Source organism: Sorex fumeus, unplaced genomic scaffold (assembly GCF_029834395.1).
Source record: "Sorex fumeus unplaced genomic scaffold, SorFum_2.1 ptg000047l, whole genome shotgun sequence".
Taxonomy (NCBI): Eukaryota; Metazoa; Chordata; class Mammalia; order Eulipotyphla; family Soricidae; genus Sorex; species Sorex fumeus.
Window position 1 is genome coordinate 14764387 of NW_026606104.1, and position 21850 is coordinate 14786236.

General features: G+C 37.9%; 1 protein-coding gene across 3 annotated transcripts in view; it reads right to left on the minus strand.

The window, feature by feature from the left end:
• Positions 1–8600: 8600 nt before the first annotated feature.
• SH3GLB1 (SH3 domain containing GRB2 like, endophilin B1) overlaps positions 8601–21850 on the minus strand; it is a 39090-nt gene continuing 25840 nt past the window's right edge. The window contains exons 6-11 of one of the 3 annotated variants that reach the window (XM_056123672.1): positions 20579–20665; positions 19117–19140; positions 15917–16006; positions 15445–15545; positions 9977–10205; positions 8601–9064 (exon numbers count right to left, since the gene is read on the minus strand). In XM_056123672.1, the coding sequence (XP_055979647.1) occupies positions 8957–9064; positions 9977–10205; positions 15445–15545; positions 15917–16006; positions 19117–19140; positions 20579–20665 (639 nt within the window). In that variant the 3' untranslated portion in view covers positions 8601–8956. The remainder of the gene's footprint in view (positions 9065–9976; positions 10206–15444; positions 15546–15916; positions 16007–19116; positions 19141–20578; positions 20666–21850) is intronic. The other 2 variants (XM_056123674.1, XM_056123675.1) reach the window with 2 other exon arrangements.

Consider the following 21850-nt stretch of genomic DNA (forward strand, 5'->3'; position numbering starts at 1 on the left):
AGCTGTTACCAACTGGATTCCATGGAACATCAAAAGACCGTGTGGGCACTGGTGGAGGGATGGGTATTTGATCATTGTATAATTGAAACCCAAGCAGAAAAATTTGTAAGTCTGCAACTGTACCTCATGATGTCTCACTAATAAAAATTTAAAAAAAACAAAGACCATGTGGCTGCCCACCTACAAGATGGTCAGACTTCTTTGTCAAGGCCCTGAATGATCGGTTTGAGGCTCTTCATGTTCCTAGAATGAACAGACGCCATTGGGCTACACTAGCACGTGACAGGGACGACTAGAGCCATTACTGGTGCCCACTCAAGCAAATCGATGAGTAACGGGAAGTCAAGTGATCAAGTGAAACTTTTAAGAACTTGTTTGGGAGCCATGTTCTGGGAGCTACGACTTGCCATAAACCTAGGATATAGGTATTTCAATCTTCATTTTACAGAAGAAACAGGAATCAGTGTTATGTAACTCCTCCAACACATGGTTAAAAAAATGTGTGCCGGAGAGCCGCTCGTGGGGGGCAGCTGGCGACCCCGGTGGGGCGTGGGGGACGGCCCACAAAGCCCCCCTTCCCATGAGGTCCCCGCTGCTCCCCCCCCCGAGCCCGGCTCAAACCCGCTTTCCACAAGGCTCCCGTGCGGCCGCCATCTTTCTTTCCAGAGAGGAACGGGCGGGCTGGTCAACGCCCTTCCCCCTCCGGGCAGGCTTGGTGGCGCGGATCAACACGAGTCCATTTGCTTTTCTGCTCCAAGCGGCTGGTTCTCTGTGCTAAGTCCTTGTGCCTCCGGGGCCGTGGCCGTGCCGGAGAGCCGCTCGTGGGGGGCAGCTGGCGACCCCGGTGGGGCGTGGGGGACGGCCCACAAAGCCCCCCTTCCCATGAGGTCCCCGCTGCTCCCCCCCCCCGAGCCCGGCTCAAACCCGCTTTCCACAAGGCTCCCGTGCGGCCGCCATCTTTCTTTCCAGAGAGGAACAGGCGGGCTGGTCAACGCCCTTCCCCCTCGCCCTGGAGGCACAAGGACTTAGCACAGAGAACCAGCCGCTTGGAGCAGAAAAGCAAATGGACTCGTGTTGATCCGCGCCACCAAGCCTGCCCGGAGGGGGAAGGGCGTTGACCAGCCCGCCCGTTCCTCTCTGGAAAGAAAGATGGCGGCCGCACGGGAGCCTTGTGGAAAGCGGGTTTGAGCCGGGCTCGGGGGGGGGAGCAGCGGGGACCTCATGGGAAGGGGGGCTTTGTGGGCCGTCCCCCACGCCCCACCGGGGTCGCCAGCTGCCCCCCACGAGCGGCTCTCCGGCACGGCCACGACTCCAGGACACAGAAACCAATCTCTTAACTAGCTAACTTTTAATAGAAATTCTTCCAGGGTCAATAAGTAAAATAGCAGAAATTCAAAACCGCGCGGCCGCGACATCATTTTATTCTTAAACCAAGTTGTAGAAAGCAAATCATTTCACAACGCTGTTTCAGCATGTCTGATTGGGGGGGGGGGTGGGTCGTAAACTCTTAACAATAATTGTGCATCTTTTATCGAAATAATCTATCTAGTCAAAGTAGATAGAGTATTAACTAGAACTCATCTACCTCACAAGAATTGGGAGGGGTGGGAGGTGGGGGTCTATTGGGGTTCGGGGTTAAAAATGAGTATCGGTAAAGGGAAATGTGTTCGGTATCTACATGACTGAGACCTAAACCCGAAAGCTCTGTAACTTTTCCCACAGTGATTCAATAAAAAAAAAAAAAAAAAAATTTAAAAAAAAAAAAAAAAAAAAAAAAGAATGGAAAAAAAAAAAAAAAAAAAATGTGTGGATCTTGTTTATTTCAACCAAAGTCAGATTGATGGTTTTGTCAGCAATACGGCCTTAAAGAGGAAACTTATCATGAAGGTAATAGTAGACTGGACTGATGAAAGGTCCTCACACCAAACGCTATGTGTGAGATGGAGTCTTGGTTTCAGGTCTAAAACAGTTTGGACAGTATGCATTTTCACCAGCCAGCATTATTGAAATTACTCCCGAAAGAACTGGCTGTGTGTATAGACTGACTAAATGTCTTGTATTTTGGGAGTCTCTCAATTGAACATAATAGGAATGGAAGAAATGGCACTTATTGTACCAGAGATGGCACTTGTTGTACCATTTGACATCCTGCTCTTCCGGAAGGAGCAGCGAGCTGGATAAGGAGGATTGTAGCTAGCACTAAAGAGGCGGCGGGCTGGTGGATAAGATACATGATAGCAGAAGCACTGGCTCTCCATGAGTTTAGAGATAACAAAAAGATCCCACCATCTAAACCTCCAAGACTGAGTCACAATCACCAAACTTACTGCTTAAAATCAAACTGCAGTCCATACCCACATCATAGGGCAGTGGTGATCTAATTTCACCAACTTTCAGCTGGCTAAACCTCAGCTTCACTGGGAGGCCACAGATAGGCTTCCGAGGAAAACTGGAGCTTGAAGATGGGTTGGAGATAGGATGATGTCCCCTGGCTTCTTCCAATCAGTAATGAGTATGATTTGTAGACTTAAGTGTGCTGAGTGTCTTAGAAAAGTATAGGAAAGGCTGAAAGCCATTGTATTTCAGGGTACTAGTCATTTTATGCACATTGACATGTCTAGGAAAGTGGCACATGTCATGTCACATTAATCCTTAAATCAGAGCCAGAACCAGCCTCTCTGGTAAATTAAGTGCTTCATATTGTTTTTGTTGCTCCATTCCAAGTGGTCTTTTAGGGGAGCAGTCAGCATGAACCTCTGAATAGCAATGTGAATGTGACTAGGCTTCCTTCTTTGCCCCAGCGACTTAGAATCTGTGATCTGCCACTCATGAACAGCATTAATGAAGTTTTCCTCAACACATTTTTGGGCTATTTTTCCCCCCTTTGTATGTTTTTTAATAGCAAGTTTTTGAGAGGGGGAGTATGTACAAAAATGTAGAGAAGGGAAGGTAGAGAAGAAAAATTAACACACCTTCTAAGTTTTGAGGGTCACATCTGATAATGCTTCGAAGATGGGGGTTACTCATGGTGGTGCTTGGAGGATCAAATTTGGGGTTTCCGCATACAGAGTACACACACCAGCATATTTTGAGCTTAGGGCACTAGGCTCCAAAGACTCTTGAAAAAATAAGATTTTGTAGGTCAGTAGGATGTACAGGGTCGTATCCATTTCTTTCAACATTTTCAAGACAGATTTAGTAATGTCAGTGGTATTTATTCCAGAGGTTGTTAATAGCAATTTCTCTCACACGGAAATCATTAAGAAATTATGTACTGGCTGCCATGCCTAGACTATGATTCATTCTTTCAATTCTACAAAGTAGTTTATATTATTCTCATTTTAGATATAAGCAAATGGGCTTGCTGTGGTTGACTGACCAAGCAGGAGAGCCAAAGTTATGCTTCCCTTCTAGTTTCTACTTTGACTATGCCACCTCAAGCCAAAAGCAGGCCTGAATTGAAACGACAGAATCTCAGTCTATTGAAGATTGCCCAACAACTTCAGCAGAAGGCAGAAAGGTGGTAAGTGCGCCAAGCATAATGAATAAAAGGAGCAAGCTAGTACTACTATATTCCCATAGTATCACAAAACACATAATAGATGGCAAGACATATTAGGAGACTAATCTTGGTTTTAATTTTTCAAAATCCTTTTTATCTTCTTAGGGATTTAAGAACATTCTGTTGGAAGCTTTCCAAAAAGAAACAGCAATATTTCATATATTGCTGATAACAGGGCAAAATGGTACGCTTTTTAGAGGGCAAAGTGGCAGTACCAGAAGCTTTTAAAAACTGGCATACTCTCAGTAGCAATTCCATTTCCAAGCACTGACCTTATAGAAATATTAAGAAGACATAAAATTTAGCAACACAGTGTTCTTTAAAGCAGTTTATTAGTGTAAAAATGGAAACAACCTAAAAAAATTCAATAGTTTAATAAAATGTGGCACATACGAATGGAACCATGCAGCCATTTAAAATGATATAGAAATATTTTGACACAGGATAGTGACGGTATTGTTAAGTGAAAAAGTTACAAAACAGTATGTACAACACGATGTCACTAAAAAAAAAAATCCATAAATTCACAGAAGTTTGGAAGGTTAAAACCTGACAGTTTTCCCTTAGATGGTAAGACTGTAGGTAATTTGTCTTTTGAACTATGTTTTTTTTTACCAACACATTTATAATTTGTTATTATTAAAAAAAGCTTTAACAAGTCTTAAAAAGTTTCCTTTGAAGTAGGAATAAGATTGGGAATTAGCATCTTGAGGCAGAGAGATGTTAGCCTGAGACGACCTCCATGGTTTGTTATGGTACTTTGGTGTTGAACTGTCACTATTGCTGAGCAGAACTATGTGTGGTGGGAGTGTTTGCCCTTCTTCAAATTACGGGATACATTCTTAGAAAACCTCCACAGGAACCAAGTACTGGCATTGTAAGCTCTATTTCTTATACACGAAGCGTACTCAAATTTTCTTATCTACTTGTAATAGGGCCTAACACTGCTCCTCTATGAAAGAGTGGTGATGGTACAGAAGGCAGTGAGAACTTCAGTAAGTAGGCCTAAAAGAGAAAGGTGAAGTTTCTTTGTTCTACTAAAGCAGTTCTCAAACTTTAGTGCACATAATCACTCAAATGGCTTGTGAAAGCAGATTGTTGGGCTCTATTTCAAGAGTTTCTTAGTTGGCCCTGAGTAAGCTTAGGAATTATTATTATTAATTTTTTCACCTGACAAATATTTATTGAGATAAGAGTTGAAAATTTAACTGACCAGGAAAATGATAGCCTTTACTTCAGGGAGTCTATATTCTAAAGCAACAGGCACTAAATAAGTTATTAAAGTATTATAAATGTAATACGGTTGGAGCTAGAACACAATAAAGATTAGAACAGCTTTTTTGTCTTAAAATATTAAAAAAAAACCTGTCATAGAATAATAGTTTTAGAGCATCTTGAAGACAAGTACAAATAACAGTAGAAAGTATGTGAAAAATGAATTTTAACGAGTTCCCAGGCAATAGTGAAACTGTCTATCTCAGAATTCCACACTTTGTAGCCCACTGTCATCTACTGGGTGGAGCTTCTCAGTAGATTAATGAGGAAGAACAGGGCAAGTGTACTTGCAGACTCCATCATTCCCTGTGAGTCTCACAGTGAAATGCGAGTCACTTCATTTGGAGAGAGGCTGAGGCAAAGTTGGCTCAAATTGCAAAGCCATATGTGTATATATATATATATATATATGGTTTTTCCCCAAGGCTCGAAGTGCTATATTCCAGGGTGACCTATTTGAAAATTGCAGATGTGTGTGGGAGGTAGAGAAGATTCTTAGGAACCCTGTCAATAAAGCATGCAGGTAAGGTAGGCCTCTCTGGGTAACTGAAGCTATTTCTATACACCATCATCTTTACCCAAATGTCATCCTCATTCAAGCTCATCTATTCATTCTGTCCCTTTGTTCTGATGGAGGAAAACAGACTGAGGTGACCTCTGGCCCACTGACAGAAGACCCTGGTCTCAGGCTTATTTCTCATCGTTATTCAGAATAAGACATATTCCTATACTGACTGTTATTCAGAAAAACATATCCTAATGATACATAGGGGACCTAACCTCCCTACAATATGAATTTTTCTGATTAGCACCATAAAAGATTTAACATCATGACCTTTTTACATTAAATTACTTAAGAGGACAAAATACAGAAACAATACACTTACTTTTTCTTGTTTGTAAAAGAGCCTATATTTATTTTCATCTTTACTATTTCATTCATCTGGGCATCTTTCACATTACTATTCTTTTTATACTTTTAGATTTAGCTCAGGGGCACAGAAGTTTTTTTTTTTTTTTTCAGTAATTGCACCATGAATTGGTATACTGGTATGCTTCCCAAGCTTTTCTCCCATGCCTAAGAACATTTACGCTTTACCTGAGTAAAATTAAACTTATGACTCTATAAGCCAAAACCAAAATAAAAACAAAACCATGCCCCAACCATGGCCCAATCAAACAAAATCCTATTAAAATCAAACAAAATAAATGTAAGAACATATTCACATATCGTGGTGGATTTGTGGTAGACAAAAGCACAAAAAGCTGTTGTACACACCTTAACATTACTGAAACCTGTACGTATTGGGGTTATTATACACAAAGCAGGTTCTCTGATTAAAAACTTTAACTGTGGTAAGCTCTGGGTCTGATTTAAAGAGGATGAGAATAAGGAGTGGGATGGGATAGAGACTGGATATAAAAAGAGGATCTCTGGTTAGACTGGGTAGGTCAGAAAGCTACAGGTTGTAACAAGAGGAAACTGATGGTGACAGACTATTTCTGACGTGTAAAGCCTTTCTCTACAATTGCCTACTGTACTAGATCATGCGCTATAAAATTTTCACAACAATCCTTAAGTGGTGTAACTAATTATCCCCATTTTACTAACAAGGAAATGGCAGTTAATAAAATCTCCTAGTTGAAATTCAAAGAACACAGTATGTGAACATCAAATCTGAACTCAAGACTGTGCTTACTCTTTAGCCAGTTTTTTTTTTTTTTGCTTTTTGGGTCACACCCGGTGTTGCTCAGGGGTTACTTCTGGCTTTGCACTTTGCACTCAAGAATTAGTCCTGATGGTGCTCGGGGGACCATATGGGATGCTGGGAATCGAACCTGGGTTGGCCGCATGAAAGGCAAATGCCCTACCAGCTGTTCTATCGCTCCAGCCCCTCTTTATCCATATTTCTTTCCTGCCTGAAGTCATCTTTGCATTTATGCTTAGCCAAACCACTTTTAGTTGTCAGACTGTTCTACATTCTCTGGCCTACAAGCCCGGCATATATTTTTCCCTGTGTCTGATTTGATATTCAACTGACACGAATTTTTTGTATTATCATTTAAACCCTAAATCTGCACTATAAAAAAGATGTTAATATCTAGTGTGGCTCCAGAACTTATTTTTTGGGGGGAATAAAACCTTCCCTACTTGGTTACATGTCTAACTAAACCATCTTGAGCAGCTCTTAGGGTTCTTTCAGAATATGGCAATTCAGAATGTGAATCCAAGAATCTTGTTAAACTATAAAAACGCAGAATACTTTGTCTAGCAACAGATATAAAATTTTTACAACTACTGTTAACACTTATGAAATAAATTATTACCATGCTTATCACGCTTTATTAGGAGTCTTTATTTAATACAAAAGTGTGTGTGTGTGTGTGTGTGTGTGTGTGTGTGTGTGTGTTAGGCGAAGCCTCAGAGCACTCAGGGGGTTATTTCTGGCCTGTGCTCAGAAGCTCTGGCAGAGCTTTGGGAGACCACAGTGCTGGGGATTTGAACTGGAATTGGCTGTGTGCAAGGAAAACACCTTCCCTCCTGTACTATCTCTTTAGCCCAAAAGGATATTTTAAAATGACATCTAAGTAGCCACTTTTTATTAAAAAGTAACCCAAAATATCATTTTGATATATTAACATTGCCTGAAGTCATCTTTGCATTTCTTGCTTAGCCAAACCACTTTTAATTGTCAGACTGTTCTACATTCTCTGGCCTACAAGCCCGGCATATATTTTTCCCTGTGTCTGAAGCATTTTCTCTCCGTACTCCCCAAATATGAGTTAGGCGATCCCCAAACTGCCAACTAGCGGACCTATATTTCTTCTATCAACCACACTAATTCTGTTATCTTACAGCTGTGTACTTTTCTTCATCCTCCACTGGTCTGTTTAGATCTACAGAGGTGAATGATTGTGTGCATCTTGTTAAGGGTTCTAAGCTGGCGAATCAGCAGCGTCCAGCCTCAAGCACTATTTTAATGAATGAGTAAAAGAATGAGAGTAAAAAAATCAGTATACTGATTCACTGTAATAGTCCAAGGAGCTATTTTCTGATTCGAGGTATGTTGCTAGCCATTAATCCGTGTTTTATAACTAGGGATCCCGATCAAGAGCATTTAAATCCATTAATAAAAAATGTATTAGTATGTTCACATGTAACCAAAGTTTATTACTTTTTAATATAATTTGCTCAAGGAAGAGTATATCTGCACTAATCCATTTTTATAAGAATTTGTTATTCAATAAGAATTTGCTGATGGTACTGCAGTGTTTTGAAAACAAACCTTATTCTGATAATGCATTTGGTTATGAACTCAAACAATTTTAAAAACACTTTTTACTTGTCCCAGATGTTTTGAATCTTAAGTGCAAAGATGCCAGAGAAATGTGGTAATATTTTTCAAGGACAGTTTTTGAGTTAAAAAAAATTCAGTAGTGTTTAATAAAACAAGCACCCCCAAAACCCATTAAAATATATTGCTAAAATAATTCAATTTCTGTTGGAAAACATGGTAAGCATGGTATAACTTCATTTGTTTACATAAATAATCAGAAACATTTTATTCTTCACAAAAGACATTTCTGTATCTCATCTTTTTAAATGCAAAGTTAAGAACTTTTGTTTTTGGTACCAGGGATGGAATCCAGAGACCCATACATGCAAAGCATGTGTTCTACCACTGAACTACATCCTTGGTCCTAAAGAAATTTAAAATTATTCTTTGGCTGTTAATTATACCTAATAAATGAGTCACTGATATCAATTCACAATAAATTTATTTCACATAAAAGGAAAAGCTTGCATTAATGAAAAATTCAGTAGAAAACAGTTCTGCTTTCAGTTGGGGCTCAAAAGTAGAAGCTGCTATTATTAGTAAAACCTCAGTAGAAAGAATTTGTAAGAAAACATTCTTGGCATGAAAGCTCTAACATGAATTGTGTGATGAAATATTTACCATGCAACTTCAATGGCAGAAAGGCCGGTATCTGATGGCAGATATTTTCTTTTTAGTCTCTTAAGATATTAACAAGGAAGATAGTTATAAACCTGTTTTATTCAGTTAATTGTATATAAATATGGCATCATCATGGGTAATCTCCCAATGGCCCGCCTGTTTAATTGAGCAGTTCTAAGTAAGTAATTGGCACTCTGCCCTTCTGATTTCCCCTTTCTCCCATGAGCCAGTCTGAATCCATTCCAGCGACACTGTACACAGTGATTACCTAGAAAAGAAAATATTTCCAGATATAAGCTTTATTAAAAAAAAAAGAACAGAAAACCAAACTGAAATTTAATTAAAAAAATTATTCATTATCAAAGGACTGTATCAGTTTTATAGTCAAAGGATTTTAATAGAGGCAAGTTTAGAAATCTTCTGGGTATTCAGCAGTTATAAGTTTTCTTTTCCTTCCATTCTTTTGGCAGGAAGGGGACGAGGGACTTCTTGGGGCTACTCCTGGTGATACTCAGATCTGTGGTGGGCCTGATGATTCTGTGCACCAGTGCCTGAGCCCACTGATGTGGGGCTGCTCAAGCTAAGTGGTGCTGGGGGTAACCTGGACCAACCCTGAGTGCCAGGGACTGACTGAACTCTGGGCTTGGGCTTCAGCCTTCTGAGCTATTACTTCAATTCCTACGCAGTTACAAGTTTTATTTTTTTTTGGGTGGTGGGGTGGGGAGTTGGGTAGGTATACTCCATGGTGCTCAGGACTTACTCTTTGCTCTATATTCAGGGATAAGTCCTTATAGTCTTCAGGGCACCATGTGCGGTGTCAGGGATAGAACCACATAAACTCCTTAACCCTAAGCTATTTCTCCAGCCCCAGTTAAAAGCTCTAAGTATTTCTGTGGTACTCTATATTGTTAAAGAATGATAGAATTTTATAAAATGTTAATATAAAAGCTGGGAATGTGGTTCAGTGGTAAAGTGCTTATCTTGCATGCCTCAGACCCGGGTCTGATTTCTCATTCCATACCCCAAAAAGGTTCATAGAACTAACCATCTAACAGCTAGCAAAGTATTCATGATTAAAACTGCTTGTAAATACTGAATAATTTGCATTTTGTTACTAAGTACCAAAAGGCATGTCAATCTATGACATTTTTTTCCCCTCTTATATCCACGCACTGCTTACCTCATCTGCCAGAAGTGACAACTCACTACTGTTTGCAGCATCATAATCATACAAAACCCTGGCCTTCCTGCAGCCACCGCTCTCTTTAAGGTTAGTGATGTTGGAAGAAGATGTCATTGTTAAGCCACTTGTTGAAGTCAAGGTAGAAGAACCAATCACATTTGATGCAGAAGACGGTATATTTGCCATTGACGCCTGATTGTTGTTAGAATGGTAACTGGATGGAAAACTGTTGAAAAGAAAGCCAATGATCTGTTTCCAAATGATCAAAACCCTTGAATACCACTTGGTGGCACTGTTTACTTTCTACTAACATCACTTTGGCTAAAGATTTACAACTACTAATAATACTTTAATGACAAGTGGACAGTTTACCATTTCTCTCGGCAATTTATATGAAAAAATATCAGATTTTTTTCAAGTATAAAACCTCATAAGTTTGTTTTAAAGCCGTATTTACAATTGCAGAACAGATTTTGCAAAGGGATGGATGTGGGGAATGGGAGAAGATGGAGAGATTGGTAGAAGGATGCTGGCACTCTGGTGGTGGGTACCACCAATATCAGAACACTGTTTATCTAAAACACTGCTATCAGTAATATAAATCACATTTTTTAAATAAAAAATGTATTAAAAATTAACTTTAAAAAGTTTCAAGAAGCATAATTGTTTTCCAGAAAACATATCCTTGAAACACTTAAATTAACATCAATTTTTTATTCTCTATGAATGGTTGCATGAAAATAAAAGAAAGTTACTTAAAATTATATGCTACAAGAATGAAATTTTCTTATTTAATGGGTATCTAGAAGCCAAGCATCATGACCATAAACTAAATGCAAAGATAACATAGTACTATGGCTTTATGGACATACAGACAAATAGATGAAAATCCAAACAATATATGTTATGACTCATAATTATAACAATGACGATCTAAGGGGGAAATAGAACAAATTCCACAAGTAAATTATTTTCTCATGGAAAGAGGATAGAGGAAGTTTTTTACAGAAAATAGTGAAATTGCCAGCTTAAAAATATAGACACATTTGACCCAGCAATATCACTCCTGGGAATATATCCCAGAGAGGCAAAAAAATATAGTCAAAGTAACATCTGCACTTGTTTGTTCATTGCAAGCACTGTTTACTGTAGCTAGAATCTGGAAAAAACCTAAGTGCCCGAGAACAGATGAACGGTTAAAGAAACTTTGGTACATCTACACAATGGAGTACTATGTAGATGAAGTCATGAAATTTATATACAAGTGGTACTACATGGAAAGTATCATGCTAAGTGAATGAGTCAAAGAGAGGGACAGACATAGAAAGACTGCATTCATCTAGGAAACATAAAGTAACAAAATAGGAGACTAACACCCAAGAGTGGCCGAGATTAGTACCAGGAGGTTTACTCCATGGCTTGGAGGCCAGCTGCACATTCTAGGGGAAAAGGCAGCTCAGATAGAGGAGCACCAAATAAAAAGTGTTGGAAGGATCCTACCAGGAAGGGAGATGCATGCTGAAAGTAGACTATAGACTGAACATGATTGCCACTCAATGCCTCTTTTGCAAACCACAGTACCCAAAAAGAGAGAAAAAAAGGGAATGCCCTGCCACAGAGGCAGGGTGTGATGGGGGGATGGGGGGTTAGAGGGATACTGGGATCAGTGGTGGTGGAGAATGGGCATTGGTAGAGGGATGGGTACTCGATCGTTGTATAACTGAAACCCAAGCACAAAAATTTGTAAGTCTACAGCTGAACATCATAGTGTTTCACTGATAAAAATTAAAAATAATATATAAAGACAACCTTGAATTTTCAGTTTAATATAAGCCTAGTAGCTAAATGAAGCATCTGGCATATAATAATTCTAATCTAATTATTACTAAGTTTGAAAATCATGTGTAAAATTTATTAAAAATTATTTTTGGTTTTCAGTATACACCCATACTGTGCTCAGGGATTACTCCTGGCTCTGTGCTCTGAGATCAATCATTTAGTCTTACTAATAACAGAATTCTTTCAAGACAGAGAGACACGTGAGATGTTAGTCCCTTAAATTATAGCAGCAGTTCCACTGTTATGTGTGAATTTACTGCAAATTGCAGCAATAACTAGATTGAATGGCTCAGTTCCAAGCATTGCTGTGACTTCAAGCAGAATGAAAATATGAATGGCTACCTGAGCAAACCCTGTGTGGCACTCAGGCACTTTCATGATGAAGGAAAAATGTAGTACCAGGTTCTTTTTTGCTTTAAAACTGTTGTGATGATATAGGAATAAAATAGTGTTCTGCTTTCAGACATTAAACTTCTAACAAAACTTCCAACATATAGAAGCACAAATTCTTTGCTGGTCCACAAGGATAACCAGTAACACTTTTCTGAGGTCACAACTTCTAAGGAAACGGTTGGCAGTACTCCAGGGTGTTGCCAGAGCTGATTAGGGGACCATGTGTGCCGACTGAAGCAGGGGCTCCCAGATGCAAATTAAGCTCGCTAGCCATAACAGCTATCTTCTGAGTCTCCATAAGACATCCGTAAGATCGGAAAACGGAATTGTGGAATGCCTAATTTTGCCTAGGTCCAGTCTGAACAATTATACAGAGAAAATAAAAAGACTTTTTGAAAACCTCGTCACTGAAATAACATCTCTTGGTATTTCTTTAAGTCACTTATAACTCCCTTGTTTAATGGCTCCTCACTACTTAAATGCCAATTTCTTTACTATTACTGTGACAAGTAAAGTGTTAGGCCCTTGCTTAATTCTTCTAACCTCCTCATCTCTCATTCTCTTAGCTTGAACAGTAAGTTCCGAACAAAATGAACTACTGTCAGTTTCCTGGACTTGTACATTCTCTTCTGTCTGGTCTTTTATGTTCTTCTTCTGCCAGGAATATTTGTCCTTGCTCCTTTTTCATTGATTCTATGGAGATACTTTCACCCGTGTTACTTTGTTAGACCCATTTCTGGTTGAGTCACATTTCTACCAACTATCTCTATTTTCTATATAGACTTTAACTGTTTATGAGAGCAGAGAACAGTTTGTCCTGTATATAATTTTATTTCCATTTTCACCTTACAATGAAGGCAAACACTGTAGCCTATTTTGTTTGATATAAGTCTAGAATATAAAACAGTGTTTGACAATATGATAGGTGTTTGATAAACAGCTGATAAACAAATGACTGAAATGCGTGCTTTGCCAACCAGTGCTGCCATGGACGTTGGGGAAAAAGGAACACTCTTTCACTGTTGGTGGCAATGCCCACTAGTCCAGCCTTTCTGAAAAACAATATGGGCAGTCCTTCAAAAACTAGAAATTAAGCTTCCATATGACCCCACAATACCGCTTCTGGTTATATATCCCAAGGATGCAAAAAAGCACAGCAGAAATGACATCTGTACCTATATGTTCATTCAGCACTGTTCACAATAGCCAAAATCTGGAAACAACCCAAGTACCCTAGAACAAATGACTGGTTAAAGAAACTTTGGTACATCTACACAATGGAATATTATGCAGCTGTCAGGAGAGATGAAGTCATGAACTTTGCTTATAAATGGATAGACATGGAGAGAGTATCATGCTAAGTGAAATGAGTCAGAAAGAGAGGGACAGACATAGAAGGACTGCACTCATTTGTGGAGTATAAAACAAAATAACATGAGGCTGACACCTAAGAATAGTAGATACATGGGACAGATAGACTGCTCCATAGCTGGAAGCCTGCGTCATGAGCAGAAGGGAGAAGGCAGCTGGAATAGAGAAGGGATCACTAAGAAAAAGATGGTTGGAGAAATCGGTCGGGACGGGAGATGTGTGCAGAAAGTAGATAAAGGATCAAACATGATAACCTCTTAGGGTCTGTATTGAAAACCATAATGCCCCAAAGTAGAGAGAGATTACGAGGAATCATGTCTGCCACAGGGGCAGGGGGAGGGTGGGAAAGGGGGGTATATTGGGGATATTGGTGGTGGGGAACGTGCACTGGGGGAGAGATGGGTGTTTGATCATTGTGTGATTGTAACCCAAACAAGAAAGCTTGTAACTATCTCATGGTGATTCAATAAGAGTCAAAAAAAAAAAATCTATGCTTTGCATGCTACTGTTTTGCTTTAAAGCATATTACCACTGTAGCACTGTCCTCCCGTTGTTCATCGATTTGCTCGAGTGGGCCCAGTAACGTCTCCATTGTGAGACCTGTTGTTACTGTGTTTGGCATATCGAATACGTCACAGGGCGCTTGCCAGGCTTTGCCATGAGAGCGAGATACTCTTGGTAGCTTGTAGGGCTCTCTGAGAGGGGTGGAGGAATCAAACCCAGGTCAGCCAACTGGCCGCATGCAAGGCAAATGTCCTATTGCTGTGCTATCACTCCAGCCCTCATATTATATTACCACACTCAAAGTGGTATCATAGGGCTTGAAATCTTACAGAACTTAAAATATTTCAAAACCTTTTTGTAGTACTCAGGGCTTACTCCTTGAAAGCTCAGTGGTACATATGGGGTGCCGGGGTAAGCTGTGTGCAAGGCATGTACCTTACAGGCTTTAGTATCCCTTTGACCTCCTTTAACACCTTTTATTTAACAACAAAAAATAATGAACAAGGGATTAGGAGACAGCCCCGCAGTTAGGGAGTGTTCCTAGCATACACCAATCTGGGTTTGCATCCCAATTCCCCAAGCATCTCCAGGTGCAGTCCAGAAGGCCCTTAGCTCCTTTGGGGTTGTCCAGGTACCCCAGCACCACAGCACATCTCCAACACGTCAGGGCCCAGGTAGCATCGCATCCTCAGGCCCCTGAACCTCTCTGGCTGGTTGACCAATCTCCTGAGCATTGCTTGGGAAGTACCTCCCATAACACCCTCCACCACCCCCCAACCCCCAGGAGAAGAAACACTAGTGAGTTAAAAAAAAAAAAAGCCTAAATTAGCTTATGTCTCAGGGTAACTACCTTAATCAACTGAAAGAGGCATTCAATACAAAGTGAATTAAAACATGTTTAAGACTTCAAACAAAATAATTAAGAACTGAAATTGTCTTCCCAACCTATTTATATTCTGTCAGAAACTCAAAATGTTGTTACCTCAGAAATGACTACAATCCTTAAAAGCCCTAATTTTATGCAAGCATACACATCCTTCATTCTTCTTATCTTCAGCTCTATTATTATGCAATATTACTATACAATGGGCTGGAGCGATAGCACAGCGGTAGGGCGTTCACCTTACAAGCGGACAACATGGCCGACCCGAGTTCGATTCCTCCGCCCCTCTCGGAGAGCCCAGCAAGCTACCGAGAGTATTCGATATGCCAGACACAGTAACAACAAAGTCTCCAATGGAGACGTTACTGGGCCCGCTCGAGAAAATCGACGATCAACGGGAGGGCCTTTACCTTTACTATACAATAAGCTCTAAATTTCTTCTCATATTACGAGTTTCGTAAAAGGAAATGATTACCTTCCCAGTTGTTTCTGGAGGTCTAACATGTACTGGTAGCACTGTGCATAGTAAGTCATCTGGGCTTCTACAAAATCATTCAGACAACGAAGGTGATGGGCCTGTAAGGAAAAGTTACAGTAAGCACTATAATCAATGACAAATTATTAAATGCGAAAAGGAAATAGCACAAAACTGTTTGTGCTCATAGAAAGAATCACCAGTAGCTAGCATTTTACTACACAGTTAATAAAGACTGACCTTAGTGAACTGCACAGTAACAAAACAATTAGCTAATAAAAGTCAACCACAGGATTTTGTGAAGGTATGAGAATGAGGCATAAGTATTTAATATATCTATTAATATATCCTGGGAAATGACACAATTTAAAACTTCTTTAATGAAAGAAAAATGGAATTAGTTTTACCTCCCCAAGTTGGTTTAGGGCACATTCTTCTATTTCAAGTAAATTTTTAATGACTGAACACTCACGTGTGTGCTGCTGATTCCTTCTAGCAGAAGTCTAGTAATCTCTGCTTGACGATCAAATTCACTTTGAGTTATCCTTAATTCCTGTTCAGACTTGAAATGGAGCAAGGTTTTAGAATCTCAAAAGACTTGGTCAATTTTGTGTACATTTGTTTAGACCGTTAAAAGATCCCCCAAGCCTCAAACAATACTCAGACAGTTCCTTAATTTAACTTTGTACCTAAAATGTTTCCTGGTTTCTATACCTTAGTTCCTATATTACCCTACCTAGACTGAATTGATTTCCCTAACAATAAGCTTACTTAACAGCATTCACTTATGCCAAGCCTAATGATATATACATAAAAGTCTAAAGAAACTACTATGAGAGAGTCATTCTACTTTTATATATTTTCTATTATCAATTTTGCTTAACAAAGTTTCATCTGAAAGATGGCATAAAGCAGAAAAATTCCTAGGAGAAAAATCAATGTTCTTGCAAAGGAAAGTATTACAGAAAAACAATTAACCACCGTGTAACATCTGCAATATTTACTAGTTCTGCTTTACTGAACACAGTACTTTTGATTTATATACAGAAAGCCAAATATAAGTGAATGTCAAAAATAAATTATGTTGGTTTCATATGTGTCTTTGACTGTGAAAGTACAATTTGAATAGATTTTATTAGCAAAAAATATTAAAAGGTTGTTTCTATAAAAGGCATAAGCAAGTAGCTGTGCAGATTAAAATGAACAGGTGGTATGAGTATAAAATGGAAATATTGTTTTAAAATTAGCACTTGCACGCACATACTTTATGTGCAGAAGTCTGGGGTTTGATCCCTGACATGGCATGATACCCTGAGCACTGCTGGGAGCAACCACAAGGTACAAAGATGGGAGTAACCCGTAAGTATCACACTATGTGGGGGGGTAAAAAGCACTTTTAAAAATCAATAAGAATAAAGATGTCTTCTATATTTGAGCAAAATTCAATTGTGAAGGCACCATGATCTGAAGCCTAAAACGTCATCACTTTTTATTCTAGTCTTTTAATTTAGAAAAGGCAGATAAAAAACATATCTAATTTGTTAAACGCATTTTAGATTGGGGTGATTTTAACAGCCGATTGTCCCAAACCATCTATACTTCTGAAACATGTAACTGTGATCATCTGGTAGTCTAAGATAACTGAAATTAGATTTAGCAAAATCAATTTACTTCGGAAGAAAATGATTATTAGATTAAAAAAAACAACAACAAACAGAAATGAATTCAATTAACTTTTTCCCCCTAAGGTTTTGATACTCTAATTTTACAAAAGTTTTGCTTTGCAGGTATAAGACCCTAGGTTCAATCACTGGCACCAAAAAGAAAAGGGGTCAAGGTTGTACGAAAGACCTACTACTTAGAATTACTGTCACGGGACTAACTGATTTATAGTATATGACACCATAACATGAGTTAGGAAAGTGAATGAAAGTTCTTTCAGGATGTAACTGGGAAAAGCTCAAGAATTGGTTGATTTGTGGGCTAGAGAAACAGTTTAAAGGGCGGGAGCACATACTCTGCATGTGGAAGGTCCAGGTCCCCCCCAGCAACTGTGCCTGGAGCATCACCAGGACTAGTGACTCCAGAACAGACCACAAGTCGCCCTGAGGACTCCTGGTTGTGGCTAGACTCACTTCAACCTGTCTCTGCCATGCCCCTAAGTATTTGTTGGATTGTGTATCAAAACTTGAAACTCTAGGTCAGAAATTTTACTCATGCATCTGAGGCAGATGCATGTTAGGAGTTAATAACTCGTAACTCTTGTTTTCTTTATGGACTTAAATCTGAAAATACGTCAAAAACAATTTTCAAAGTATACACTTTATAAAAAATAACGCGAGTAAAAAAATTCACTTTTATGTATTTCCTTTGTTTTCTTACATACATAGATAATGGAATTGTTTCTTTAGTTTCTTCCCATTTATTAAGCTAAATATTTCTTAAACTTGTAGACAATGTAGAAGCAAATCACTTTTTTTCCCTTTCCTATTGTACCTCTATGCCTACTAAATGGGAAGAGACCTTTTTGTTCTTTTGTTCAATCTATAGTTCTTTCCCCTTTTCACGCTAATAGTTTAGAAAGAAACCAAAGGCCAAGATGGAGCCACAACTAAGTTTATAAAGGGATTTCACAAAGATAGCTGAGAATAGAACCAAGAATTTCATACTGATTTTCAAAGTCACGAAACAGTTCCATAATCAATGCATGCAATACTGTTTAGTCAGGAATTCTACAAAGTCATAAAATAAAAAGTTGAAGTGGTAAAACGATTAGTAATCAGCGTCCACAACTGCCACCTGCCCTCAACTCTTATGCCCAGCCCTCATGGAGATCAGATTTTGATATTCTGAACAAGGACGGTGATAAATGCTTCTGAAGACCTCAAAACGATATACAAAAGCCATAGCTTTTTCCTTTACGTGTTTAGTTCTGTGATTACATAGCTCAGAGAATATTAGAAATTATGCCACAAGTTAGGGGAACTGCTAGTACAGTTGTAAGGACAGTTTCTTAAAGTGACAGATAACACTGAGGGAGGAGACAGTATACATAAAAAACAAACAGAAAATTCAACTGTTATTGGATATTGATAATAATAAAAAGACATAAAATTAGATGCTAGACAGCATTTAAAAAACGACTGAGAAAAATTAGCTTTGGTGCTAGAGAGACCAACTTTCAGTTATCTAGAAGAAAACTAGATTTTTTTGGACTGTGTGACATAATATAATATACATTTTTTCAGAGATAAAGGAAATATTTATCTTTGAAAACTGTATTACAGTTTTCTGTATTTACTGTATTTTACACAGGTGTCACAAATAAGCCAGTATTTAAAAAGCCTCCTGGTAAGGTATTATAAAGATTACCACCTAGTAATATTATTATATAGAATTTATGTAGCAGGTTATATATTAATACTATTTAGTATTTATAAGAGTATTTGCAAACCACATCTCTTTATTAGTCTACTACTCTTAAGAGCCATTCCTAGCCAACAAACTTTCCCAAACCTTTTTCAAAAGTTTCAAACATAACTTCCCATAATTTTCAGACTTTATAAGATGTAGTAACAGAAACAGTAACTGTCCCCACAGTAGCTACTCAATCTATACTGAATGAATGACAAATAAGTTGTTTCATTAATTCCGTAGTAATAATTTACTTACTTTTGTCACTTCCTCTGCCCAAATCTAGCCAGCATTAAAAATTAAAGAAAAATATAGAGCATGAAAGAAAGTTGGAATTTAGTATTTTCTACAACTTAGTATAGAAAAATGTAAGTATTTTAATTCAAATGGCATATTTTCCTGTTCCAGAATTACACTAACATTAAATACAACAGCAACTAAATCAGTATAGCTTAACATACTGTGAAAATCTCATTTATATAAAAATACTATCAATTTTTGATTTTATACTAATTCTACAAATTACTAAGAAAAAGTTCCTCAAATTGGGAATATTTAATCCCTCTTAAATTCTAGCTTTCTCATTTGTAATATGAGAGATGTGGGCTAACTTCTACTTTCTCATTTAGATAAAAAATTCTAGATGTTTGGAAATTAAAGCAAGGATAAACAGACACTGGACACTGATATAGCTATTTTGGACAGCATAATAAACTTGAGATACAATAAGTATAAATTGACTAAGTTAAAATACTTCTTAGCATAAGTAGATGACAGGTAGTAAAGCAACTGTCAAAAACAAAACAAAAGCAGAACATGAAAGTCCTGCTAATTGTTACAAGAGTATTTTTACCTAACATAGTCTCATACTTTCATTTACCTACATAAAGGACAATGGACATATATTGGAATGCATTCTCTTGCTAATTTAGTGAGGGCTTTAATTATAGTTTAGAAAAAGAAAAACACACATAAAATACTGTGTATAATCTTTCCTATTCTATTACATGGCTTTCCCACTCCCTGCTTTTAATTCAAAACTAATGGCATAAAAGCAATTACTGATATTTCTAAATGAATCTGTACTGCAGAATTCATGACACTTAAATTTCCTAAAATCTCAAACATTTCCTTAAATTAAGTTCAATATATACATTGGATAGTAAGGCTCAATTCTCATTCCAATTTTTGCCAAGTATTGTCTCTGCAACTTAACTGAACTGGCACTCAATGGTGAATGTATCTTGACATTACAGAAATACATAAATTACTGGGATTTGGTTTAGTCTGAAATTCCATTTGCTTGAAAAATAAAGGTTAATACTGAAGATACTGAGATACAAAGGCAATTTATACATAATTTGGACATTATACCTTTCTCTTAGTAAGTTTTCTTAGTTTTTCTTGCTAAAAGAGAATATACAAAGTGCCAGTAAGATTAATATATTTTATTGGGTATAAAAGGCACTATATTTTATAAGTATATACTTATCTATATCTATAAAACTTCAGATTCTACAACATGAATTTTGTATACCTAATATATTTGGCAATTAGAACATACAATTTCATTTTAGTTTTAATATTACTTTACCTAGTATTCCTTATATTTTTTGTCATAATGAATGCATGTCTTTGACTATTTCAGACTTTTACATGCATATAATAGCAAGAGAAGGCACTTTATTCAAGATGTAAAAAACACAGTAGGCCAACAAACCTTCAGCCATTTTACATGCAGGAAGTTGAGCATGTAAGAGAAATTTACCATAATGTTATCTCCTTCAGGGCGACTTGAGTTTAGTTGCTTAAGTGCATAAGTAAGAAACAAAGAACACATTATACCAATGAGCACAGTGAAACAAGTTACTTCTGCACAATAAAGAAGACATAAACAAATGTTAATAGAGCTGATAAAATGGTTTTCCATTAAAAAACTATATTGTTCTAAGAATTTCATACAGTGGTGTATAATGAATTTTTCCAGAAGATTAAACTTTTTAAAAATAAAAAATAGAATTGATGATTAACTTAGAATTATTTCGGGTGGGGAATGTGGCTCACTGGTAGAGTACATGCCTGGCATGGCACTGGGGTAAAATCCCCTTCACTGAAAAAAAGAAAGAAATAAAGAGAATAATTTAGGAAAAAAAAATCTAAAAAATTGTCAACTTTTAAATTAAATTTTCTTCTATGGCAGTTCTTCCTACTCACAATTTTTCTATTTAAAGATTGCTTTAATTTTTCGAACGTCTGATGCCTTCTACCACATTCCCTTTTAACCAGCCTCAGCCAAGTTTTGGCATACTCAAAGGAAATATGAAAGGCATATCAAATCCTTAAATTTTTAATAAACTTTAAATTCTAATATAGGTATATTAAACTTAAGGTTATAGGATTGTGCTAAAAATTTATTCAGTACAAACTAAGGGGATAAGTTGCAGTGAAAATTCTTTAATGAGTAATGCTTAAATATTCATAGTCACAGTCCTCCCGATATTCATCGATTCGCTCCAGCGGGCCCAGTAACGTCTCCATCGTGAGACTTGTTATTACTGTATTTGGCATATTGAATACATCACGGGTAGCTTGCCAGGCTTTGCTGTGCGGGCAAGATACTCTCAGTAGCTTGCCAGGCTCTCTGAGAGGGGTGGAGGAATCGAACCCAGCTCAGCCGGGCTGGCTGAGCACAAGGCAAATGCCCTACTGTTGTGCTATCACTCCAGCTTCAAAATATTAAAACGTTTAAATGAGTAGAATTTAAATGTGAAACTGTGTAAATGCTTAAATGGGTGGAGGGGCTTATTCACCATATTGTTACTTGAAGATGTATTTTCTGTCAAATTTGATACTGATACTCAAAGGAGGTAAAGGTAAGGTAAAGGTAAAGGCCCTCCCGTTGATCTTCGATTTGCTTGAGCGGGCCCAGTAACGTCTCCATTGGAGACTTTGTTGTTACTGTGTCTGGCATATCGAATACGTCATGGGGAGC